General features: G+C 36.1%; 1 protein-coding gene across 2 annotated transcripts; it reads left to right on the top strand.

Annotated features, from left to right (window-relative positions):
• The first annotated feature begins 5 nt into the window (after positions 1–5).
• LOC123695373 ((E3-independent) E2 ubiquitin-conjugating enzyme UBE2O) lies at positions 6–26989 on the top strand. 2 transcript variants are annotated; one of them, XM_045641200.1, is made up of 25 exons: positions 6–314; positions 2938–3165; positions 3426–3668; positions 3826–3940; positions 4521–4652; positions 4820–4953; positions 5224–5396; positions 5662–5781; positions 6215–6422; positions 7105–7227; positions 7634–7734; positions 10112–10247; positions 11803–11889; positions 11995–12145; positions 14738–14901; positions 15849–15938; positions 16955–17140; positions 18207–18309; positions 18576–18678; positions 20451–20540; positions 21887–21987; positions 22361–22587; positions 23064–23261; positions 24547–24697; positions 25011–26989. In XM_045641200.1, the coding sequence occupies exons 1-25, from the start codon at positions 90–92 to the stop codon at positions 25340–25342; spliced, it is 3921 nt and encodes a 1306-aa protein (XP_045497156.1). In that variant the 5' UTR covers positions 6–89; the 3' UTR covers positions 25343–26989. The 2 variants fall into 2 exon arrangements, with proteins under 2 accessions (XP_045497156.1, XP_045497155.1); XM_045641199.1 differs by having other exon boundaries at positions 15840–15938.
• Positions 26990–27823: the final 834 nt, after the last annotated feature.

Raw genomic sequence — 27823 nt, 5'->3', positions numbered from 1 at the left:
CATGCGCCACACATTACAATCAGCTGTCAGAAAGAATTTAATCACGTAAAAAACAAAATTATTTGTGTCTTTAGATAATTCCCGTCAATATGGCGGGGCAAAATCCAGGATCTCCAACTGATTTTCAATATTTCTACGAGGATGAAGTGTATAAAATCAACAACCGCGGCCAAGTTGTCTTCGGCCTGGTTCTCGAAAACTATGAAGCAAATTCCAGCGATCAAGAAAGTGACATAGAAACTCCTATCCAGAAAGGGGAGATTCGTGTCGTATGGCACCCTTCAGGCACTGAACGAGTGGTTTCGGAGAAGTCAGTAAGTATTAAATCTCAGTATCCTTATCGAACCGTATCTTCGGCTCTTGCGTGCATCTTACTAACGGAAAACATTAAATTTTATGAGCTCAATGTCGTTTCGCCAAAGAAATTATTGCAATGAATAATTAATGACACGAATCTACAAGATAAAGATAATAAATAAGTGGGTACTCACATATTTAAGAAGAGATAAAAATTTATACTACCTTCAAAATTATTTGTTAGATCCCATAATGCAAAGAAAATTACCTACTTAACGTTTTTCCATAAACCTGTTAGGTAGTTATATATATCATACGGATAAAATAATATTAAAAAGTAAAAATAATTATTCTTTCATGTATTTTCAAATCAATTTATCAAACTTCAGAAAAGGAGGTTCCTTGATTTAGGTTCATCATGATCAGGTTTTCAGATTCATTTGGAAGCACTTCTTTGAAGTAGAGCATTCAGGTTTACAAATGTGCTGGGTGCAAATGTTACGTTTCTGAACATTTGAATCTGTGAACGGTGAAAAGTTATTAAACCTCTTTTACTTCTCAAGTTGGGCCAATCAAGTATATTATGTATATACCTCTGTCAGACCAAAATTAAATAAATAAATAAATAAATAAATAAACGTTTATTGTCAACATAACACAAATAAGAGCATGAGATTTTACACAATATACCTAAACACACACACACATAAAATACACACATTAAATTTATCAACAATACTTAAGTAAGTAAGGTACTGGGCATTTTCATGTTGACAAAAGGGACCAACTCAGTATTTTAATTACTGCTATAATCTTTTCATTTATGGGATTAGGACCGCATGCGCATTTGTCTAACAATATGTTTCTTGAGTAATCTTCTTCAATAACAATAATGTTAAGATTAAATCATACATTTCATACAAATAACAAACATAATATTATGTCCAACTATTTAATAATAAAAAGTATAGAAATGTGATTTTCATGGTTTTTGAAAGTGTGTATGAATTTGTATATTGTTTTATTTAATACATTATAACCACTACAAGTGTAATAAGTAACATGCATTTTATTGGGAAAACGAAAGAAATTGTGATTATCCCAAGTTACATTAAAATATGCATATTTGAAATTCAGTCATCTAAAATATAAAATTCTTAAAAAATAAATACTTTAAAAATCAAAGAACAGCATCTATTATTCATACCTTTAACTGACAAGAATAAGGCAGAACAACATTTGCCCAGACAGCTAGTAAAAAATAAAAACATTTATCTATACTAATATTATAAAGAGGAAACCTTTGTATTTTTGTATGTTTGTATTGAAAAGGCTCAAAAACTACTGGACCGATTTCAAAATTTCTTTTACCATTGCTTAGAGGGATTCTTCCGAATCCATATAGGCTATATTTTATCCTGGAAAACGTAAATATGTACCACGGGTGAAGCCGGGGCTGACCGCTAGTTATTAATAACAATGAGCATGAAGAGTGAATGAAACAATTGTAAATTTATTCATTATATGTGATGCTTCCTGCAGATCTTTTAAATATAATATTGTATAAATAGTTGATAGCAAATTGGCCGTGATAATGAGTATAATAATAATAAGTAGTGAGTAAATAGTAGAGCTGTAACAGTTATGTGGTAACTATTTGGTATCCTATCTGACAGCCTAAATAGTATCCAGTCGAAGAAGAATAAAAGATAGCAAGCAGTTTGGTTTGTCTTTGTGAATTGAGAAGACTAACTAGCTTCATAAAGTGTTTACTGCTATATACACATGCACAGTGTTGTATGGGAAATTTTGGTAATTTTTTTAAATTTGTTTAGTATTAGGTGTCCACCAAGACCACTGTTATGATCTAATTTAAATTGACTTAAGGACCCGTTCTCAAAACACAAAACGCAACCTATACAACATTTGTGGACATTTTTCAACCAAATTCAAAATAAGTTTTGACCATTTGAAAGTGGTTAGTTTTTGTTAAACAATAATTATTCGTACGAACTTTCTATGCAATGTGGCCACAGTAAGACTATAAAATAACTCTTAATATTTAATTGTGTGCTAGTTTGAAATCGCTCTGTATCAACAGGACCGATTTGAAAAAAAACAACAGCTTTTTTCTTGAGTAAACAATCCTTCATTCCATTGAGTTATTAAGCCAGGACAACCCGGGTGAAGCTGTGAAGAGCAGTCTTATTAATATGATAAATTTGAAATAAAGAGTCAGGAACCATGTTTAAAAAAGGCTCTCCAATTTTTTTAATTCATGTGTTTGTAACTTTTTTATAAAAATTTTACAGACTATATATAAATCTGCAAAAACATGCTTCTTATATTAGATTATTACTATATTATATTATAATATAGTGTGTTTAGTACTTGATCATTACACAAATATGAATTGTTTTCAAAGTTAGTTAGTTATGTTATAGAATACACAAGAAAAAATCAATAGTTAGTTTTCGAACTATAATTGTTGTCCTTCTATTTAATCCCAACAAATATGTACTAAGTCATAGACTAAGAATATTAAATTATACAAAACATGTGTCTGCAATTCTAAGAAAAATTATATGTAGCCATGTCTACAATCTTCATAGTGTAGAAAAACATTTTTCAATTTAACAGGTAGGACTGGCGGATCGTTCGTTAATGCCTGGCGATGTCGTGCGACGTCTCATAGCCGGCAAGGACACGCAGCGGGGCTACTGTCGCGACATCGAGATGACGGCGGCCCTGCAAATCGTTGGGACGAAACACGTGATTCCCAATGTAGCGAGCGAGAGACTGCAGCCGTTGGAGGAGTTCACACCCGATCTTGCTGTGTGCCTCGACTCGTGGGTTGGCACGTCTAAAGTGAGTGGAAAGATTATCTTAAACTTCCTTTTTTATGAAGTTTTTTATGTGCTTGAATCATGAATGAATTCTGAAGTAAAATTTTAAGCCCCAAAAAAATGTAACAATTCTTTTCCAGTCTTATTATAAAAATTACATTCTTCTTTCTTTAATTTAAGAATTTTACTCTCTGTATGAAATCTAAATAATTTCTTATTTTTATCTACATTCCGGACTCTATTCGCATATTTTATTTTTAATATAGTTTAAATGTTCCTCAGGCTGTTCGCAGCAAGTTACGCCTAGTGTCTTCAGACGGCTCTCGACTGGAATATCCCGATTTAGACACATGCCCTTTGGAGGACTATTCAATGCGCCGCCGCCGGGCCACACCCTACTCCTCGTCGGAGTTCTACCCGGGACAGGTTGTGTACGGCCCCCTCGGATCATTGGATAACGCCAATTGGCTACACATGACTAAGGAGATGAAGGCTGCGCGTAAACACAAGATGCACGATCATAAGGTTTGTTTCGGAAATTCATTTTTGAGTTTTTGATCTCTACACGTACAAAGCAAAAGGCAAAAAAAAAAATTGAAACCTTGTTTATTTTTTATCAACACATTACATAATGTAACCTTTTTTGACAAATTACAACAAAAAAAGTATTTTTTTGTTACAGTTCACAGTGGAAGCGGTGATCACAGAGAGTGTGAGCGTGCACTGGCAGTGTCGCGCGCTGTGCACCAACGCGGCGGACTCTGCGCAGCCGCAACAACCAAAGTTCTTTGTTGAAGGTTAGTTAATACCATTTTATCAATGACTAGCTTTCCGCCTGCGGCTTCGCCCGCGTTTTCAAAGAAAAACCCGCATAGTTCCCGTTCCAGTGGAATTTCCGGGATAAAACCTAGCCTATGTTACTCGTGGATAATGTAGCTTTCGAACGGTGAAAGAATTTTTAAAATCGGTCTAGTAGTTTATGAGCCTATTCATTACAATCAAACAAACAAACAAACAAAGTTTTCCTCTTTATAATATTAGTGTAGGTGTCGAAAATTGTGGTTGAAACTAGTCATTTTTATTTTTCCTAGTCACTAAATATTTGTCCTAGTCACAAAAGAATGTTTATCTTACTTGTATATATTTCATATTGATATTATGTTCTGAATTGATGTATTAAGATGTACGTACATAATAATGTATTAGTCATGACTAATTAAAATACAATAGTGTGGGCTTGGTCAACAGCCTTATTTAAAATTTTAATTTATGTAAAATCCATTCTTAATGTTAAAAATATTATATTTTATAAATAAATTTACATTACTTGTACAGTACTTGAACAAAGTATATCTGTAATTTTTTACATTTTCACAGGTGATGATTTAAAAAAGTTAAAACTACTCAATGTGTTTGAACCGTGCACGCTCCAAGCTGGCGACAGAAACTTCCTCACCATTGGTCCAGAAGATTCCTTTATCAGCAAAAAGCAGTGGCGGAAACAACAGAGTACGTAAATTATTTATTATTATTCAAAAGCGCTAGTAAAAATACAAAAAAAAAAATAAAAAAAACTTCAATTAAAAATATGCCTATAATAATGGACAACAATTCGGTTTTATTGCCAAAATTAGCGCCAAAATTTTAAGTTTTTAACTATTTCTTTTTGTTTACAGGTAAATACTTCAGAAATCTGCGAAAACAAACACGCCCCACAAAGAAATCTTCCAAAGCGGACACAGCATTGGAACACTTACCATCCAGACCAAAGAAGAGGGCGTCGTCGCATCGAAAACAAAAAGCTGGTGAAGTAAGTAAATTACAAATAACTACTAAATCACTACAAAAATTGAAATAATAAACTTATGAACGCTAGACATATTTCTGATGATTAAAATATTGAGTGAACATATTTTGGCAACAATAACTCTTCAATGTCACTTATATTCGAAAAAAAAAAGATTCTTTGTATCCAATGATGCAATATTTTTTTTTGTTTTAATTTTATTTTTCAATCAAACCAAAAAATCTGACATTTGATAAATCAGAAAATCGTATGATTATGACAATTTATTCACAGAACGACATGGAAGTGGACAATCCAGAGGAGAAAATGGAATCTCTGGATGAGGGAGTCACAGCGGACGCAAGCTGTCCTCGCATCAAGATTGAGCCGAGCAGTGATGTGCCTCTGCCCATCACGAGCAGTCAGGAGGATACGGCTGCGGAGGAGAAAAACGATTCGGGGATCAGGTAAATAGATAGTGATATTAATGTAGACTCAGCTGATGATATGGGCATAGACAATGCATAGGAAAAACTGGACTTGACTTTTACATAAACACTTTTATAAATAAGATATTTATGATTAAAAAGGTTAATAATATGTGCTGTTTATCTTCCTGCTAAAATGACAAATAATATTAAAAAATACATGAAAAAAGAGTCTATTTAAACAGCAGGCGGTGAAAGCAAAGTAAAAAGTGAAAAATTTAATGTGATTTATTTTTGCTTACAGTCCAGAACCAATGAAGGAAGATGGGAACCTCTTAAATGGAGACAGGACCATGGACCAATTGAATGATGATGATTCAGACAATTGGGAGAATACCAGCAGTGATGGCAGTGACACAGATAGGTACGTATCTATTTTATAGATTATATTTTTGCATTTTCAGAAGTAAATCAATTATTTTTTTAGAAATAATCCTGCTGCTTAGGGTTACAATTGTAGCCCATATCACAATAAAATACGATAGTATATTTACATTTTTCCTGCCAGAGTCGCGACATGGTCCTCCCACTGCTGCTATTTACTAATTTATTTATTTACTATAACTATTATAATATTGTATCGTCACCAGCGGCGTTATGTGCTCGTCCCGCAGATTAACATGCTACATTTGTAGCCCATTCACATATCACAATACAAAACAGTACTACATTGATATTTTATTTTCACCAGCGTCGCGACGTGGTCCTCTCGCTGCTAATATAATATACTAATTAATTAATCTTTAAATTATTAAAACCATTAAATCACTATAACCGTGTCATTACATCGTGTGCAGCGGCGCGACGTGGTCGTCCCGCTGCTCGTCCGGCGCGTCGGGGTCGGGGCGCGGCAAGCGGTCCCCGCAGCTGGCGGTGCGGCTGCTGCGCGGCAAGCGGCTCAAGCGCGCCCCGCGCCGCGCGCCGCCCGCGCCGCCGCCCCGCCGCAACGAGCGCGTCGTCGTCGAGACGCTGCACACCGCCAGCCGCGCCAACGTCGTGTGGCAGGTGCGTGCCGTGCTGCTGTGGGGGGGGGGGGGGACCCGCCGCAACGAGCGCGTCGTCGTCGAGACGCTGCACACCGCCAGCCGCGCCAACGTCGTGTGGCAGGTGCGTGCAAGGGGTGTGAGGTGACCCCCAATTGTGGACGCCGTGCGGCTGAAGCGGAACTACTGGACGTGACAACCGCATCGATCGTGGTTAACTACTACAAATATCCATCCAATACTACATCCAATACTACACCAGCCGAGCCAACGTCGTGTGGTAAGTGAATGGGGTTTAGGAACACCCCCTGTCGCGGCTACTGCACGGCTGGAGCGGAACCACTGCACATGTGTAGTGATAACGAACTGAGAAAGCTTTATACAATCGCGTCAATCGCGTTAAATTACTACAAGTGTACAGCGCATATGTGTGTGTCAAATAGGTGCTTTATCGCGTATACGCTGCCGCTTAAAACTAGTTCTTTAACCAGACACTTTGTCTCAGAAGCTTCCTTCTGTTTCTTTACTCTAGTGACGGAACTGCGTGTGGTAAGTACTTACCATTAATGAATGATGTTATGGGGTCCTCATTTTGTTGCGCGTGGCATCTCTATGTCATTTGAGGTCACACAATAGACTTCAATTGTGTGACTAGAAAAAAATTCCTATATTTATTTAATCTTGAACTAAAATATATTCAACAGGATGGAACGATAGAAATGGGAATACCATCAACGCAGCTCTACCCGATTCACCACCTGGACGGACAGGAGTGCTTCCCGGGTGACTTCGTTGTGAACGGCGCTGCTAATCGGGAAGAGAATAATGTAATTATTTTATGTATTTATATGATTACCCTTAAAATATTTTTTAAATTCCAAGGGAATAATAAAACAAACTGCAGTTTTGGTCCTCAACATTTTTTTCTATAATTTAAATTTTAAATAGCTAAAAAGTTATTGAATCAAAGGTGACAAAACACGATTTAATTACCTTGTCCAATGTCTTAACATCTATAAAATATTTGTTTTCAAGATGTAATAGATTATGTATTATATTCGAATATTTTGCAGTTCCACTAAAGGTGTACGGAGAGTGGATTAACTATGAGTCGATTCAAAAGACCAATAATTTTAATTTTTTTTAAAATTAAACTTTTATACACTAAGTATAATATATATTATTTCATAGATATAAAGTCTTTACTCAAAACAACTATTTGTTTGGTAACAGATGATCCACCGAGAGTACGGCGTGGTGCAGCGCGTGGACCACCACGGGCGCACCGCCATCGTGCACTGGTACCGCACCTACACCAGCGCTGATGACCCTGTGTGAGTTTTGTGTATTTATAGTAAGTGTACTATAAATACAAGCTGCGAGTGGAAAGCTAGTTAGCTTACCACCCGCAGCTTCGCCCGCGCAGTCAAAGAAAAACCCCCATAGTTCCCGTTCCCGTGGGATTTCCGGGATAAAACCTATCCTATGTCCTTTCTCGGGTATCAAAATATATCTATATAAGATATATTATTGAGGATTTTCAAGGAAACCAATTTGTTTCTCTGTAAATTCAAAGTTTTATTTTAATAGTTTTCACAATAGTTTAACATACAAATAGTTTGTTACTACAACAACTTAACATATGTAATCTCACCTGTAAATTCAAAGAAACGACATTTAAAGTCCACATATAATAAATCCCCAATTATATCCCTTCTATCTTTCAGTTTTATTATAAACTAGCTTCCGCCCGCGACTCCGTCCGCGCGGAAAAATTAAGAAAAATTAAGACTTATTTTTTTCTACGTATTTTTCCGGGATAAAAAGTATCCTATTTTATGCCCAGGATAAGGTATAATTATACCAAGTTTCATCGAAATCGAACCGTTAGTTTTCACGTGATGCCTTCACATACAGACAGACAGACAGACAGACAGACAAAAAAATTTTTAATCACATATTTGGGTTTGGTATCGATCCAGTAACACCCCCTGCTATTTATTTTTTCAATATTTTCAATGTACAGAATTGACCCTTCTACAGATTTATTATATGTATAGATAGATTGCGTTGCACACAATACTTTAATCCTTTCTCGCCATTTTTCCTTACCGCTACGTCAATCCGTGCCACAGATAACGTGAACGCACGAAGCGCGGCAAATTTGAATATTGATGAAATGGCATTTCATTACATCTATACTAAATTTCATGCAAATGGTTCAGTAGTTAAGGCGTGATTGAGTAACAGACAGACAGAGTTACTTTCGCATTTATAATATAAATATAGTATGGAAGTATGGATTTATAGAGGAACTAAGATTTTCTTAATAATTGGTAATTGTTAGCTGGCGGATCAGGCTAGTTCATCTAAAAAGTCAGATATTGTACGCTTTTTTGTTTATTTATCAATACGTAAGAATTTACAAAATGTTACAGAACTTTTAAAATGAATGTACGCCACAAACAAGTACAGTTGTTTTCAAGTTAACCAAGCTTTAAATATTTTACAGAATACACAAATTGTCGATCTTAGCAAAAAAAAAAAAACAAAAAAGAATGTGTGTACTTATAGGTCTACCAGAATCTGATGGCATATTTATAATTAAGAAATAAAAGATTTTCATATGGCAATGTTATTTGACAACTATCAAATTGGTTGTCAAATTATTTGTCTTCTTTGGAATTGATGAATAATTTTTAGGATTTTGTCTAAAAAATCTTCGAAAATGTCGAAAAAGCCGCTGCAATCACAACAAGAGATGTTGTTTATAACGTGTATGGAAAAACATTCGATGAAGGAGGGTCAAACACATCACAATTTTCAATGTTGAATATTTTATTGGTAAATTGGACTTACCCGTTTTGATACTTAAAATTAAAAATATTATAAGTAGGTAACTATAATATTGTTTGTTGATTACAATATAATTTTATGAAAACTTATTACAAGAGTTTCCAATACGGCTATTCGTCAAGTCCAAGCTGTCCAAGTCAATTTGATATTGTGTGCATCTGTTAATACTTACGAAAATAAACATAGTTTTTATTTATTTTATAAAAAAATTGTTAGCATTATCTAGTTTTGATCTGCATTATCATTACATCCATATTTTTACATGGCATAATGATAATGAATATACAAATATAAGTATGTGTAAATAATAATATGTATAACATAGATAAAAGTAATATGTATATTATACATGTAAGTATGTACCTACATAATATTAAGTGGATATCTCATTATTAAGTACATTATTGTTCACTTATGTAATGTGACTAATGATGTTGAGGACAAAATAAAAAATAAGCAGTATCAAGATCGTTCGGTCCATTTTCCCTAGGGTTGCACACTCAAAATTTTGATTTCCCTAATTGCCATCAGATTCTGGTTTACCTATATGTACACGCGTTAGAAGTTATACTTTGGCGTATGGAAAAAAAATACTAGAATATACAATTTGAAGTTATCAATTTTCATACCACCTAGAACTAACTTCATGCTGTTAAAGGTTAGAGGTTAGGTGTCGGTGTGCGCGCGCATCGTAAAAATTCACTCACATCATTTTTCTCCATCGCGCCAAAAGAAGTATAACTTCAATAATATTTTGTAATGTGTAATATTATGCATCTTTACTTTAATTTTAAATTACTTTTCCACTTTTCTATTAAAAAATCTTATTTTAATAATAATTATTCTTATTACTAGGCCACAAATGATAAGCGAAAGCGAGATGAGCGTGTACGATCTCAAGGACCACCCGGACTTCCAGTACCGACCCGGCACGGTAGTTATCAGGGTTGCCAACTTCACCGGCGAAGACGCTAATTGTACTGCTGGACAGGTAAAAAAAAATGTGTGCGTATACTAGTGTACACATGTAAGAAGTGAATCTTCTTTATGAACTTATTTTTCAAAAAATTATTTTTTCTATGCAACTTTACAGAAATAATCACGCGTGGTAGGGATAAGAAAAAGATGGCGCGTAACAGAAAAATGTCACGCGTAACGAAAAAAATGTAACACTAAATTTTTTTTCCAACCCCGATAAAGAAGTTTCACTTCAAAAATAAAATTATGTAAAAATTTGAAAAATTACATATTCCGCTATTTCAGTGTTGCTATATTTTTCATTGACATTGCTTTTTAACACAAAAATCTCAAAATATAGATCAAAACAATCCAGATATCTTCTACCACTTAACTTTACTAGCCTGTTCTAGGTAACACTTTTCGATCTACACTTCTTATAGTATAAGAGGTAGCAACGTTGACAAGAGAGCATTTTAGTATAGTTGGTTCTTTGATATACTGTTTCTCTTGCTATTTCGGTTAGAGTCCGGGCTGTCTGGCTGGCCGCAGTGGTTGCGTTTATTAGTGCGCACTGCGCATCTTATCTGCACAGGAAAATATCCTTAATTTAAAGTCATTTTTAACGCGTAATTTTTAATCTTTTGCCTTTAGATAGATCCATCAGACATAATTTTTTTATTGCAAGACGTTTTTTTCGTTGTAAAATAGGTGCCAGACGCAATTTTTTATTTAAAATAATTAAAATGTCATCGAAATAAGTGAAATTCTATCAAGATGAGTCCCCGTGAAGGATTAGTAATCACTGTGTTACATATACTATATATAATATTCATTTTACTATTTACAATTTTTTTGTAACAATCTACCATGGTGCCTTCTTTTCCCAACGAACCTCAAATAGGACGTTAATGTAAACTTGATAAAAACCAAATATCATCAAGAAATTAAAGACTTTTTAACGGATTTTAAACGCGATTTATTCATTGTATTATTTTCCCGAGTCTTTAATTTCTAAATGTATAATACTCGCGTAAAATCAAACACTACAAAATACAAATATCATAAAATTCATATTTATACCCAAAAGTGTAATAAATATGAAACCATCTATTAAAAATATTAGTTTACTAATTATTCAATATAAGTATTAAAAAAGGATAATATAATATAAATAATAAAGTTATTACTTACCTTTTAAGCGGACTCATGTTGATGTAATTTCACTTATTTTGATGATATTTTAGTTATTTTGAAATAAAAATTGCGTATGGCACCTATTTTACAACGAAAAAAACGTCTTGCAATAAAAAAATTATGTCTGATGGATCTATCTAAAGGCAAAAGATTAAAAATTACGCGTTAAAAAATGACTTTAAATTAAGGATATTTTCCTGTGCAGATAAGATGCGCACTAATAAACGCAACCACTGCGGCCAGCCAGACAGCCCGGACTCTAACCGAAATAGCAAGAGAAACAGTATATCAAAAACCCAACTATACTAAAATTACTTTTTTTAAAAAGTTGCTAGCTCCCGTACGATTAGAATAAAAACAATTATATTTTAATTACGTATTTGTGTTTACAGGTCATAGACAATTTTCCTTCGGGTCGCGTGAAGGTTTGGTGGGTCGATGGACATACTAGCATGTGCTGGCCACAGGATCTTTATAAGGTAGGTTTTTTTTATACATATAATATTGTAATAATTCTCTTGTCTTTATAATTATTAAATCCTTTGAAATTTCCGTGTGTGAATTATATTTTTTTTGTGGGGTAGGTGGGCGAATACGACTCGGAAGACGGCGAGCTATGGGGTTCAGAAGGGTCTGCGTCTGAGGACTCGTGGGAGACGCAGAGTTCTGCACACGATGCAGACGCGCGCACACCAGACGCTCCCACGACACCCGGAGACCATTTACCACCCACATGTAAGTCATCAAAAATGGTACAGGATTATGTAAGGATAGAACTAAAAAAATTAAGCGTGAACGATCATCCTGCCAACTTAAAAAAAAAAGATGTATTTTATTGAACAACTAGCTGTGCCGGTCTTCGTCTGTGATAAACCGTTGAAAATTGATCGTACCAACTTAGAAATCTCTTAGGATTATTCACTACATTTTGCTGAAGGTCAAGAAAATAAACAAATACATAGTTTGCGATTCTATTAACAAATATGGGTAACCATTTATTTATTTTGACTGGCCGATTGGCTTGGTTGGTAGTGGCCCTGCCTTTCAAGCCAGAGGTCGTGGGTTCGATCCCCGTCCCGTCACTTTACCTCCCGTCACTTTTACTCGCGTCACTTTACTTCCCGTCACTTTACCTCCCGTCACTTTAACTTCCGTCACTTTACCTCCCGTCACTTTACCTCCCGTCACTTTAACTTCCGTCACTTTAACTCCCGCACTTTAACTTGCGTCACTTTACCTCCTGTCACTTTTGCCATTCGTCATTTTAAATTACATTTAAAGTTTCCCTATATGTATCTATTCCCTAAATCGAAATAATTTTGACGTTAACTTTAACTTTAACTCCCATCACTTAAGCTTCCGTCACTTTACCTCCCGTCACTTTAACTCCTGTCACTTTAACTCCTGTCACTTTACCTCCCGTCACTTAAACTTCCGTCACTTTAACTTGCGTCACTTTACCTCCTGTCACTTTTGCCATTCGTCATTTTAAATTACATTTAAAGTTTCCCTATAAGTATCTATTCCCTAAATCGAAATAATTTTGACGTTAACTTTAACTCCCGTCACTTTAACTCCCGTCATTTTATATTCCGTCACTTAAACTTCCGTCACTTTACCTCCCGTCACTTTAACTACCGCCACTTTACCTCCCGTCACTTTATATTCCGTCACTTTACCTCCCGTCACTTTACCTCCCGTCACTTTACCTCCCGTCACTTTAGCTCCCGTCACTAACTTCCGTCACTTTAACTTCCGTCACTTTAACTTGCGTCACTTTAACTCCCGTCACTTTAACTTGCGTCACTTTACCTCCTGTCACTTTTGCCATTCGTCATTTTAAATTACATTTAAAGTTTCCCTATATGTATCTATTCCCTAAATCGAAATAATTTTGACGTTAACTTTAACTGTAATTCCCATCACTTAAGCTTCCGTCACTTTACCTCCCGTCACTTTACCTCCCGTCACTTTACCTCCCGTCACTTTAGCTCCCGTCACTTTAACTTCCGTCACTTTAACTTGCGTCACCTTACCTCCTGTCACTTTTGCCATTCGTCATTTTAAATTACATTTCAAGTTTCCCTATATGTATCTATTCCCTAAATCGAAATAATTTTGACGTTAACTTTAACTGTAATTCCCATCACTTAAGCTTCCGTCACTTTACCTCCCGTCACTTTAACTCCCGTCACTTTATATTCCGTCACTTTAACTTCCGTCACTTTACCTCCCGTCACTTTAGCTCCCGTCACTTTAACTTCCGTCACTTTAACTCCCGTCACTTTAACTTGCGTCACTTTACCTCCTGTCACTTGCCATTCGTCATTTTAAATTACATTTAAAGTTTCCCTATATGTATCTATTCCCTAAATCGAAATAATTTTGACGTTAACTTTAACTGTAATTCCCATCACTTAAGCTTCCGTCACTTTACCTCCCGTCACTTTACCTCCCGTCACTTTATATTCCGTCACTTTACCTACCGTCACTTTTCCTCCCGTCACTTAAACTTCCGTCACTTTAACTTCCGTCACTTAACCTCCCATCACTTTAACTCCCGTCACTTTATATTCCGTCACTTTAACTTCCGTCACTTTACCTCCCGTCACTTTACCACCCGTCACTTTATATTCCGTCACTTTACCTCCTGTCACTTTCCCTCCCGTCACTTTACCTCCCGTCACTTTACCTCCCGTCACTTAAACTTCCGTCACTTTAACTTGCGTCACTTTACATCTCGTCACTTGCCATTCGTCATTTTAAATTACATTTAAAGTTTCCCTATAAGTATCTATTCACTAAATCGAAATAATTTTGACGTTAACTTTAACTCCCATCACTTAAGCTTCCGTCACTTTAACTCCCGTCACTTTATATTCCGTCACTTTAACTTCCGTCACTTTAACTTCCGTCACTTTACCTCCCGTCACTTTACCTCCCGTCACTTTACTTCCCGTCACTTTAACTTCCGTCACTTTGCGTCGCGTCACTTTACTTCCCGTCACTTTACCTCCCGTCACTTTAACTTCCGTCACTTTACCTCCCGCCAGGGCAAATATTTGTGTGATGAACATAGATGTTTGCTCTATGTCTGGGTGTAATTAGCTATATAAGTATTTTATTTAAAATTTTATATGTATGTTTATCAGCCATATGGTTTCCATAACATAAGCGAAAGCTTAGTATCGGAACAGATCGTGCCGTGTGTGAAAATTGTCCCGAAATATTTATTTCGGAATATTATTATTATAAATAATAAATAAATAAATAAATAAATCCTGTCGTATACCTTTAAATAATAATCAAATAACTCTCGATCCCCAGTGACAACCCCAGCCAAAGAGGAAACGCCGACAACAGAGATACGCGTGGGCCCGATCCCGCGGCTGCTCGAGCCCCGTGTGGCGGCGCACATCGAGCGCGGTCGGATCGCGATGCGCCGGCTCGAGCGCATGTTCGCTGAGCACCCGTCGCTGCAGACGCAGGAGGTGGGTACACGGCACTGAACACTGAACACTGCACATTGAACACTTAACGCTTAAACTTATCGCTAAATACGTAAAACTTAACACTAGACACAACGCTTAGCACTTAACACGTAGTAACTCAGGCCCCGGAACCACAGCGGCCCGATCGGTCCCAGACACAATAGATTTTCTATTGTGTCTGGGACCGATCGGGCCGCTTGGGGCTCAATGGGTTGATACGTAAAACTTAACACTAAACACAACGCTTAACACTAAGCACTCAGCATTAAGCACTAACAACTAAGCACTTAGCATTGAGCACAAAACACTAATCACTTGACAGTTGACACTAAACACTAAGTACTAATCACTTGACACTAAACGCTTAACGCTTAACACTATGCACTTGACACTAAACACTAAGCACTAAACACTTAACACTAAACGCTTAACACTTAACACTAAACGCTTAACACTTAACTCTAAACTCTTATCACTGAACGCTTAACACTAAACGCTTTACATTGTCAACAAATGTTATTTATTATTAATTATTATATTTAAACAAAAAAACCAAACCACCTTAAAATTGTTAAAACACACACAAATTAAATGTAACCAAATGGAAGAGACCAGTTAAAAAATTAAATAAAATAAACAAATATCATCAAACTCGGTTCACACAAAAACTGACGATTAGAGACATAATATTATGTCTTTAATCGTCTGTTTTATACCCTTTCAAAGTTTCAATAAAACTAGTTAGTAACTTCATTTTTTATAGAGGTCCTACCTACTCTATAAAGAAATAATACTGGAGTGTACTGTAAACATGCCAGTTCGCGGCACAAAATTATTATTCTACAATTTTCTTTAAATATAACACATCTATTTGTTTATCTTTTTTAAAAACAGCTAAATTTCTGCGAAATGATATTTGAATGTATTTAATCTGTCAGCTTTTCCAGATAATGCGGAAACTGTTAGTCCTCTATAAAGACTGCCGCTTTTTGGATAAGTTGATGGGAACAACATTTTTTCATGAAGATCATTTCTTGGTAAGTGTACAATATTTTAATAAGTTTTGTAACATTACCATAGCTTGCCATCTTGACAAAGTCAGAAAAATTGTGAATTTACATTGTCTGGAAGATTTGCAAGTTATTACCGGGGAATATATAATTTCTAAGTTGATTTGTAGTAAACTTGTACATAATATTTGTTTAACGTTTATTATAAATTTTCTTGTACATTGTACAATAAAGTATTTTTTTAATAAAAATTAATTTACTAAATTTCCCCGCATAGTTCCCATTCCAGTGGGATTTCCGAGATAAAAAAGTCTTATACTGTGTCTTCAGCTACCTATATACCAAAGGGCATTGAAACTTTCTGGCATATCAAACCCGCCGCCATTTTGATTTTTTTTCGAAATCGCGCCGCACGATTAAAGTGGTATGTATGGATAGAGGATACATAGACAAACAAAAAAATGTCTAATAACATAGTACCCTAAAGCGTCACATTACCGAGATATTTGGAGGTAAATATCAGTTTATTGGAAGAAAGTAGGTAGATTCATTACATAAAAACATACATACATTACATAAAAATGTAAGTAATGTAATGAATACCTACTTTCTTCCTGTAATAATAATAATCTACCTGGGAGTGATTATTTGGAGATAATATTATGCATATGGACACGTAATAAGTCTATTTTTAGTGTTTGTCGTACTCATAAGTGAATATTTACTTCCAAATATCTCGGTAATGTGACGCTTTAGGGTACTATGTTATGAGACATTTTTTGTTCGTCTATGTGTCCTCTATCCATACATACCACTTTAATCGTGCGCCGCGATTTTGAAAAAAAATAAAAATGGCGGCGGGTCGATATGCCAGCGTCCATACAAAAAGTTTCAAACCCCTTTCATTCTAATCGGTTCAGTGTAATTTGCGTGAAAGAGTAACAAACATCCATCCATCCTCACATACTTTCGCATTTATAATATTAGTAGAAAGAACTTATATTGATTAAGAATCAATAACATGTTTATCAAACTATTTACAGGGCCTCATAGAGCGTGTCAAAGAGCGCGGTGCGAACACGCCGCGTGCGGGCGAACTTCGCGTGCACGAACAGATTGCGAGATTGTTCTCGCCGGAGGATGGGCAAGGTCTGCCGCCCAACGATATGTACATTGGGGAGTATGGACGGCCCGTAGCGGCTGCCAACATAACTGTGGAGCCTATGGAGGTGAGTTCAGTATACATAGAGCAGATAGAGTAAGAGCATAGTATAAAGTGAGAAGTAGGCCAACTCCCGGGAGCATACGGTAACTAAACAACAATATACAGATACAATCAGTAGAGAAACTTCATACAAAAAGTTCTAAATGCAAACGTGTTTACGAAAATTGTAAGGGTATTCTTCTCTCTGTCAATTGTCATAATACCACACCCCGGACACTCCATACAAAATTATCGTTTTGACAAATAAACTGTAAAGACTGCAAATGTGTGTGTTGACTACATTTGTGACTAGCGTAAAAAAAATCGCGTTTTTCTGATGAAATACATCCGTGAACAGCACAATATCTAACCATTTTCTACTAAAAACGATAATCACAAATCCAAAATAATAGAATTATAAGTCAATTTGATTAATGTTGTCAATCTTCGTTGCGTATCGTCCTTGCAGAAAAATGCAGCCCATGTATAACGTGATCGTGTGGGGTGAGGTGTTTAATTTTGACGGGAGGCGGAGAGTGTCCATTCTGTAGTGTTTAGCTACTATTATGTATTCTGTGATAATACCCTAACATTTCTCGTAAATACGCTTGCTTGTGTGCGTGAACTATTTCGAACGTTTCGTATTAAGTTTCCTTACTGTTTGTATCTGTATGTTGTGCCTATAAAACTCGCGAGGCGCAGGGTTGTCACTTGTCACATTGATATTTTAAATAAAAGACCGGTCCCAGAGACAATAACTTACTTCTCTCTTTATACTACTGTAAAAGGCAATGTAGTTTGCATCTACCGCTTCACAGCCCAACGACACGTTCACTGCATTCAATTTTATCATTTTATTGTTAATTTGTTGTAATAGTTTTCTATTAAAATTAATTATCATATTTTCCATCATCAATTGTAATTTGGGGTGACAAAATGAGTGTTTTTAGTTTTTATAATAATATAATGTGCAAAGGTAGCATTTAACCTCTTTTAACTTAACAAGACCAAAAATTTAATAAATGATTCGTATAACATTATTATTAAATCTGTTTTAGCAAATACTTAAGTAATATGTATAATTTATGCAGGTGGACATAGAGAAGGAATCTGAAGACCAGAACCAGGACTCGGTGCAGGCGTCGAGTTCTGATGCGAGTGTCGAACCAGAGAATACACTGGAAAGTGAGCTTGGTAAGAAATATATTATAAATTATTTAAATATTTTTTTTTTCATGAAAAATGCAAATGACCCCGTCGAAAATCGTCAAGGAAATAATGTCGAATATGTAGTGTAACAAATGTTTATCGACTCTAAAAGGAGAAAGATTCCAGAAAAATAAAAACAAAACAAAAATGACAATGAAAGTTTCCATAGAAAGTACTTGAAAAGTAATAATATATTTGCACCACTATTCTCTTGCTAATAAAACTGATTATCCGAAATTGTTTTTTTCTAGTAAAAAAGATGACGGAATCGAACGCGCCGACCCGCAACGTGTGCCACAAACTGTGCCAGCTCATACACGCTCAGCTCGTGAAGGCGCACACTGAAATCAGCCGGTGAGATTCTTCATTCATTCTTTCGTTCATTCATTCATTCGTTCACTGATCAATGTCGTTCACTTAGCTGTCTCGTGGGCCCTCTTCACAATGGGCAGTGTTAAGCGACTAGAAGCAATCACGATAGTGTATGTTTCATAATAGTCGTAATGACGGTAAACATCATCATCGATCATTTGTTGGGCCATCGCTGCCCATTGTGAAGAGGTTCCTTTACACTTGGGCTTGGTTTTCGCTAGTCAGATGTAGCGGTAGAGGTTTTAACCGTATATTATTGTGTTTAACAAGAAAATCGTAAGTACTTTTTAACCGACTTCAAAAAAAAGGAGGCGGTTATCAATTCGGCCGGTATATATATATATTTTTTTTATGTATGTACACCGATTACTCCGAGGTTTCTGAACCGATTTACGTGATTCTTTTTTTGTTCGATGCGGGATGGTGTCGAATTGGTCCCATAAAAATTTTATTCGGATAGGCCCAGTAGTTTTTATTTTATGAGCATTTTTGTCTGTAGGTATTTGTAAATTTTGCAAGTGCAAGTTTGAAGTCGGTTGTTTTTAACGCAGTTATCACTTGTACTGGTATAAGTTGAGATATATAAATTTATTATATTATATAGTAAACAACAAGTTTTGTCATAATATTATTTTTAAATTTTACAATATACCTTCAAAGAACGGTTAATTCTCTGACAAAAAATAACTTAATTTGTGAAGTGTCAGTGAAATAATCCAATAAAATACGAACACACCTTCTAAGAGAGCTAGCCTTTGTACTACCATTTAATCTTTAACTTTTATTTAATCAAATAATTTAACGTATAAAAAACAACATTAGAGCCAAAACACATATATGGAAAATGTATTTAAATGAATTCCATTTTATATTTAGGGCGGCCGTACACGGACCGCTCGAGCAGTTAACGGCTGAGCGACGTACACGGACGGCTCGAGCGGTCGGCGTCAACTGCTCGAGCCGTCGGTTGTTGACCGCTCGAGCCGTCGCTACCAACCGCTCGAGCCGTTGATTTTTTTGACTAGTCAAGTCATTGATTTTCAGGGGTATAGGGAGCCGTCGACGGCTCTAGCGCAGTCAACGGCTCGAGCAGTCAGTGTATGCCTCACGACCGCTCGCGAGCCGTCAACGGCACGATAGAATTTCGTCATGCAGTTGACGGCTTGAAGCGGTCGCGACGGCTCGAGCCGTCACGTGTACGGCGGTGAATGAATGCCTATAGTTCACCGCGCGGTCGCGGCTTCAAGCGGTCGGTCTCAACTGCTTGAAGCGGTCCGTGTACGGCCGCCCTTAGTTTTATCGCATTCAAATGCTTTAGAAATTTTAATAAAGAGTAGAAAAAATCGATTCGAACCCGCGTCTTTTGCCTTTTGGGACAAGGCCAGGTCTCTCGGCCTCCCGTGATCACGTCAAAGCAATCGAATTAGTTTTATGTATCTTAAAGACATCCGCCATCTATTTTTTTATTTTTTATTATCAGAAACAATAAGGTATACAAACATAAGTGTACAGTTGTGACTCAAAAAACCACTGAGGTTTATTTGTTTATTATGTTCGTATTTACATAATGACAATTTCGGTTTAACTGTTTAACAATTTTTATAAGTGAAGACTAAATAATGTTAACATAATATGAAAACATATTTTATAACTTTAATATACATAACTAGACTTAATTGAGATGATTAAACAAACATCTCAACCAATATGAACCAATATTTCAATGAGGTACATAAATATTTATTTTCCCGCAGGCGAAGGCCCCAACAGTTGGCCGAATTCCTTAACAGCTTAATGGAAAAGCGAAATAGGAGCGAAGAGAAGTTACCCTACCACTTTTCAGTGTGAGCTTTTACATTTTGTTTTTTCGTTATCCTCAAACCCTTTTGTGTTTGTATGGTTAAACTTGTACATTTTTTTTATAATAATAACAAAAAAATGGCTACTTTAGCGTATATTTTCTAATAAGCCTTTATTCTAAAAATATGTTTGTATTTTATAATAAAAAATTGAAAGTCTGATCATTTAAAATATATAACAAATATGTACAAGTTTCATCTTGCATCTGTCTTTATTTGCTATTTTATGTTTTTTTCTTATGTTGTCAGTATATGTGCCTTGTGTGACGTGCAAATTGAAATATATACACATTATCACCTAAAATTGCTAATTTGTTAGTCGTAAATAATTATTCAATTTTAAATTAATATTTATCATGGCGTCGCATTACTTATATTAAACAAATAATGCGTTTAGTCCTTTGTCATTAACTAGTTTGCTTTTTGGATAGTAATATAAATTGTAATCTAATATAGTATTGGAAATTTAATTGAGAATTCTAACCATTTCATAGCGAATGATAAAGAATCTTTTAATAAAAATTAACATTAATGTTTCTAAATTATTTTTAAAGAGAACATTTTTACATTATAATAAGCACATAGAGATTCACTTAATAATTTAATCAACCAATTTAGAACTTTTTTTTATTTCAATTTTCGTAGACATTCAGTTGCACATTAGATTTTATTTTTATCAGATATACATGGACACTAACTACACTTTTTATATTTGTTTAGTAGTTAGAAGTTTTGTTTATTTGGAAACTGGTAAAGTGGTATCATAATTTCTCTGTGTTCTAAATAAATTTGGCATTAGGTACATTGTAGCATATATATTTACATTTGTTTAATGTAAGTTATGCGTTAGACTTGTTACATATTGATGTATATCGTAATATTTCTGCAACTGTTTTCAGCATTCATGTTATATGGGTTATATAGGCTATATTACGTAGAGATATTGGGTGAACATAATAAAATTGATTTTGTTCATTGAGAAATTACAGTTATATGCTCAGATATATAGATATATTTTATATCCCTCCCATATGATATAATACTTTGAATACCTTCATATTAACGACACTTTTTTTTATTATATACCAATTTTGAACTTGAATATACTTTCCAAACTAGCTTATCGTATCATAACAATGTTTGACACGATTAGCCAGTCAGCAATCATAATTGGTAAGTTAACTGTGAAGATAGCATAAAATTAAAAATATGTAAAATATGATGATGCTTCGCTATATCTTGAAATTATATTAAGTTTGCCTTCTATGTCATCGTACAGGGAAATATGTATGTATTATTGTAATTATTGTTTTAAATTGTCATTATTGCAGTCAATTTGGATCTCTTGTTATCTGTGTGACGGATGACGTGGAAATTGAAGAGGCACAAAAGGAGGAGGAGAATAAAGAGGCAGCTGCCGCTAAGTTTGAAAGTAAGTACTTTTAGTAAAAAGTTAATAATCTATAGACTATAAAGTGTGATAAATCATTATACGGTTGAATATGTGGGCAACTAAAATAACAAACAGAAGACAAAGACCAATGGCATATTGGAAAATGGCACATTTCGGCGGACGTTGTTTCACTACGCATCATCAATGAGCGTATTGAAGATGGTAGATTGTGTACCTTAATTACTTGAAAAACTTTATTTTAGGCGCAGATTTCGATGACATAAAAAAATATTTTTTTGTTAATAAATCAACACTCGAATTTAAAAAATCTATACTCGTGGTTTATTCCACGCGTGCAACCGCAAACCATAAATTAACCTACATAATTAATGACTCAAATCTTATTCCCCAGCTCCAGTACCAGAAACCGCGCCGCTAGCTACAGCCGAAGGGGACATAGACACGGAGGTGCTCGGTGAAAGCGAATCAGAAAATGGCGGTGAAGGGTTCTGCGTACTAGAGTCTGCGCCGGCGAATCATCGCTTTAGACTGTCGTTACTGCAGCCCAGTGAACCTAGGACCTTCTACTCGGCGGTGAAGAGGGAAATTAAACTGTTGAAGAGCGATTTACCGCCCGGGGTTCGTTGATGAATCTATTTTTTTTTTTTAATTTAACACTTTATGCATTTTATGGATTGTTTATGTATTTGGAATTTGGATAATTTTTAGAGCCCTATTTCGAGACCTAGCAATTGGAGCTACATGTTACATGTTTTTAAAAAGAGTGAAATGTGGATACACATATATAAAACTAGCTTTCCGCCCGCGGCTTCGCCCGCGAAAAACCCGCATAGTTCCCGTTCCCGAGGGATTTCCGGGATAAAACCTATCCTATCTCTGAAGTTGGATCGAACTGCATGGTGTGCGAATTTTATTATAATCGGTTAAGTGGTTTAGGAGTCCATTGAGGACAAACATTGTGACACGAGATTTATATACATATAATTAAAGATTGCGAATATCCAGCTCGAAGGACCAATAGCTCCAATTATATTTTGATTTTTTATCAGTTTTCAGTTTGTATTTGTGTTTAAATGTATTTATCGTTTACTCAGGTGTGGGTGCGCGGCTACGAGGACCGCATCGACCTGCTGTCGGTGATGATCGCGGGCCCGTCGCGCACGCCGTACGAGGGCGGGCTGTTCGTGTTCGACGTGCAGCTCGGCGGGGAGTACCCCAGGGCACCGCCGCTGTGCCACTACCACTCGTACTGCAGCGACCGCCTCAACCCCAACCTGTACGAGGACGGCAAGGTGGGGCTGGTGGTCTCCTATGGGCAGGGTTGTACTGCTCCTTTGGGTAGAGTTGTACTGCTCCCGTGGGTAGAATTGTACTGCTCCTTTGGATAGAGTTGTACTGCTCTCATGGGTAGAGTTGTACTGCTCCCATGGGTAGAATTGTACTGCTCCTTTGGATAGAGTTGTACTGCTCCTATGGGCAGAGATGTATTGCTCCCATGGGTAGAATTGTACTGATCCTCTACGGGCAGAGTTGTACTGCTCCTGTAGACAGAGTTGTATGGCTTCTATGGGCAGAGTTGTACTGCTCCTATAGGCAGAGTTGTACTGCTCCTATAAGCAGAGTTGTACTGCTCCTATGGGTAGAGTTGTACTGCTCATATGGGCAGAGATACGTGGCGCTTTTCCAGGCTACGAATAAGAGAAAACCCTGCGGCTCGCGCACGCGCACGCACGGCATCATAGCTGCGTTCGCAAATACGCGTATATGCGTATGCTTATCGAGATACACAGGTTAAAAAGTACACATTTGCAGGCATTCATTTACTCACACGTGCACACAATACTCGCATTTACGTGTGCTACGTCTATCACTATTATTAACAGTGCGTGTTTGCAACATCTCAACTCTTCCCAAGTCCGTCGTCCGATACGAGGTTTGTTTCTATGGTACTTTGCTACGGTTACTATGATATTCACCAGGTCAAGAAAGTTAAAAAATTGTCTTTCGAAAACGTTTCGTAAAGAAAAACAGTTGAATAATTTTTAAGCTATTGCATAGCTTCTATCGCGGGCCTTGAGTGCGGAGACCGAATCCAGAAATTGCGTAACGAAAAACCTCACGCTCCCCACTCCGACGGGCGGAGGTTTGGCTTGAAGGCATAGCATGCAATAGCTTTACCGCGGCAGTCCCCGCGTGCCACACGTATTTTTTATTATTTTATTCTTGTTTTTATTTTTTTGAAAATATCATTGAATTTGATATTTTTGGTTTTATGGCATTCAAATGCTTTATAAATATACTAGCGTGAAATGATGCGGGTTCGAGTCCCGCCTCGTGATCGAATTTTCTATTTATAAATTTATAAAAATTATAGAAATCTAAATAACAAGACACATAGAAGTGCTATATTGTCATAATTCATATGAAAACCGCTGTCGCCAAAATCAACACATTTACACACGAACACACTGGTGGTGTGAAAGACACCTGAGTGGCGACAAGGTCACACGCGCTTACGACTTCTAGTGTCTTGTTATTTAGATTTCTATGATAAAAATATTATTGTTATGTATGCAGGTGTGCGTGTCCCTGCTGGGCACGTGGTCGGGCCGCGGCGTAGAGGTGTGGGGCAAGGACAGCTCGCTGCTGCAGGTCATCGTGTCGCTGCAGGGGCTCATACTGAATGCAGAGCCCTACTTCAATGAGGCGGGATATGAGAAGCAGAAGGGTGAGTGGACTATATCGCCCTATAATATAATTTATTACGATACCTCACTACCTTAACATAAAAAGAGATTTATATATTTTAAACAATCTTTTATTTTTAACGATCCGTTAAAGCTTTTAATTGTACACTAACGCATGTAGTAAAGTGAAGTTGATTAGTTGATTATTAAAAGAAGAAAACCTGTTTCAAGAAAAAAATAATTTTGTGTAGATGAATCAACATCCAATGTACCAATCTATTAAATAAAGTGCACAATGCATGAATGGAAATAAAGTCTGTAATTAGTTAATTGACATATCATGTGTATATACAGGCACCCAGCAAGGCAAGGAGAACTCGCGCATGTACAACGAGATGGTTCTCCTCAAGCTCGTCCAGTCCATGACGCGTATGGCGCTCAACCCGCCGGAGCCGTTCCACAACGAAGTAGTGCAGCATCTACGCGGTGCCGGCCCCGCTCTATGCCGCCGGCTCGAGGGGTTGGCGGCGCTATCCAACGACCCCATTAACCCCGGCGACCCCGCGACCCCCACGGACCCCCCCGACTACCCGCTGGTCCCGGCGTCGCGCGGGTTCTGCCTCACGCTGCGCTCGTCGCTCGAGTCGTTCCGCGCGGCGCTGCGCAAGCTCGACGTGCAGTTATAGCCCTAGTGTGGCCGACCAATCACAGCGCTCGTTACTGCGGACGTGTGCACGTTCATTGGAGCATTTTTTTTTTGGGGGATTTTTTGTTCAAATCAGTGGGGGGAGGTTAGTTTATGTAATACATTCAAATGTTGTGTTAGATATCAGTAAATTAGTTAATGTAGTGAATTGTTACATCTCATATTGTATAATTTATTAAAACATGACAGTTTAATTTGATAGTGATATGTATAGAACGGCACGCGTCCGCAAGAGCGACAGTCGCGCGGTTACACATAGTTATAGAATTTATTGTGATTCGATTAGATCTTAGACGTTCGCGGCGATCTAGTTTATTATTTCGAAATTTATATTCCAATTTTATTTATCTCGAGTATTATTAGTGTGCATGCCGTCTGTCTTTCATATCCGCGGCGATATGGACTGTACAGCTGTTACTCATGATGTATAATTATTGTATGAAATTCTGGAATGTTCGATCCTATGCTAATATGATTAGACTATTATTATAGATATTGAATTGAATAAATATTTATTTCGTTTAATGTAATGTATGTTGCAGCGATGCGTACTTACTGAGGTTTCATACGATTTAGCTGAAATCCGAATTTGTTACACGACTGCCGTGGAACGTGCTGTTTTGGAAACTGTTTTTTTGCGAATTTCTTCGCTAAAATAATGTAAAACAGTTATTTTTCACCATCGTGTTGTTATTTATAATTATTATATTTTCAATTGAATTTTTAATGTGCGCTTGGTGTTAAAAATTATTTGCACAATACTAGAAAATAGTTATTTCTGCTGCGTTTGGAAACTATTGCTTATTTGTTATCGGTATAATATTTCTATGTAATACACGGATAGTTGCAATATATCTAGGCAAAGAAGTACATAATATACTAGTAGTAATAAATTATTGCAAATGCATTTTTAACACCAGTTAGGAATTATTTGTGAATTTTCAATCATCCATCTTTTGTTAACTAATGTATGAAATGAGTCTCTTGAATGTTAATTTATGTATGTGTACGAATAAATTACTAATTTTTTATGTAATTATAGTTTCTATTTCGTTTGTGATGCAAGTTATTTATATTTTAATAATGAAATGAAAAAAATGCGCCGTCTGTTACACTCCACTGTAGTTCACGATATTTGCTTTGTTACCACTTTTTATTTATCAGTACGTTATGACAATTGATGGTTTTAGGATACTAATGACTAATAAATTTAATTAGAAAAATGTATAAAAATATTTAGACACTTAATAACTTTAATGTGGACATACCTATTATAATTACCATCCTTAGAAACTTGTGAATTTATTGTAAAAATCATTCAATCGTCATAACGTCCATTTACGGATTATTTGTTAAGGAATTGTAAACGGTCCTCTATACTAAGTAAACCAGTGATTTTATTTTTGTCTAAATTGCGGTTTTTTTATTTAGAAATTGTAAGTTTTTCGAGATTATCCTTGTTTCCAATAGAACGCTTATAGTATCGGCGAGTGTTAGCGCCGGAACGCGGAGCCGGCTTGCACAAAAATGATGTAATTCATGCCAAAGTCAATTGAGCTATGAAAGACTTCGGTCGCTTGTGTACGCGATAAGTGACAATTATAAAATAAATGATTCTTCAACTTCACTTGTTTTTTATTTTATTTCATCCTACACTAAACAGTAAAACTTATATTTTGACGTTATCAAATTATTAAGTGGATTGCACTCAAACTTATTATTCCTTATAGTACATACTTATAAGACCTAATAGAGCAGGCTCCAAGGAGATGTTCGTTTGCAAAAATAGCGGACCTAAATCTGACTTCTGATATATATTGTATAGATCCCAGACATCCTATAGACAGATGTTGCCAACCAGTTTTGTGGTCCCCCTCCCTCCACCCCGGTAATTAAATATGGCATACAAAGAAAAACATAAAAAATTCTAAAACATGCCGTGTGGGGTATCAAATGAAAGAGCTTATTGCGTAGATCACGAATATATAGCATACTATAACATTTCTTACACCTTCTCTAAGATTTTTTAGAAAATATACGAAAATGCTCCATTTTTGAGTTAACTTTAAACCACTATAGATTGAAAACTCATGAATATATTTTTTAAATTATTATTTTAAATAATTAACAATAGTCCATTGTTTACGATTCAATAGTTCGTACAGTAAAATAGTTGCATGGGGGAGTGGGTGGAGCATTCAAAGATGGCGAGTATATTTTCAAGTTTATGCCAGAAATAAAGGCCTAATACAAAAATATCGGTGTCAGAGCTTAGAATAATTGTCTCTGCAATATGGCAGAACATTCTTTAATCAGCCTCTGTGTGATTAGATTTCAAATCGGTAATTTCAGTGAAAGGTGCGCCTTGCAATTTAAAACGTTTTGTGGGGTCATCAAATCCACCACATACATATAGCTCACTTATTACAAACTATTGAATCGTAAACAATGGACTATTGTT

The sequence above is a fragment of the Colias croceus genome, chromosome 11, assembly GCF_905220415.1.
Source record: "Colias croceus chromosome 11, ilColCroc2.1".
Lineage (NCBI taxonomy): Eukaryota > Metazoa > Arthropoda > Insecta > Lepidoptera > Pieridae > Colias > Colias croceus.
Note: the sequence above shows the minus strand (reverse complement) of the source record. Positions and strands in the feature narration are given on the sequence as shown.

Excerpts from the sequence above, each read along its gene's own strand:
- LOC123695373 (XM_045641199.1), top strand. The coding sequence starts at position 90 with ATGGCGGGGCAAAATCCAGGATCTCCAACTGATTTTCAATATTTCTAC. Across the intron at positions 15,939-16,954 it reads TTCATGAAGATCATTTCTTG|GGCCTCATAGAGCGTGTCAA; the intron begins GTAAGTGTACAA and ends AACTATTTACAG. Across the intron at positions 22,588-23,063 it reads AGAGCGATTTACCGCCCGGG|GTGTGGGTGCGCGGCTACGA; the intron begins GTTCGTTGATGA and ends TCGTTTACTCAG.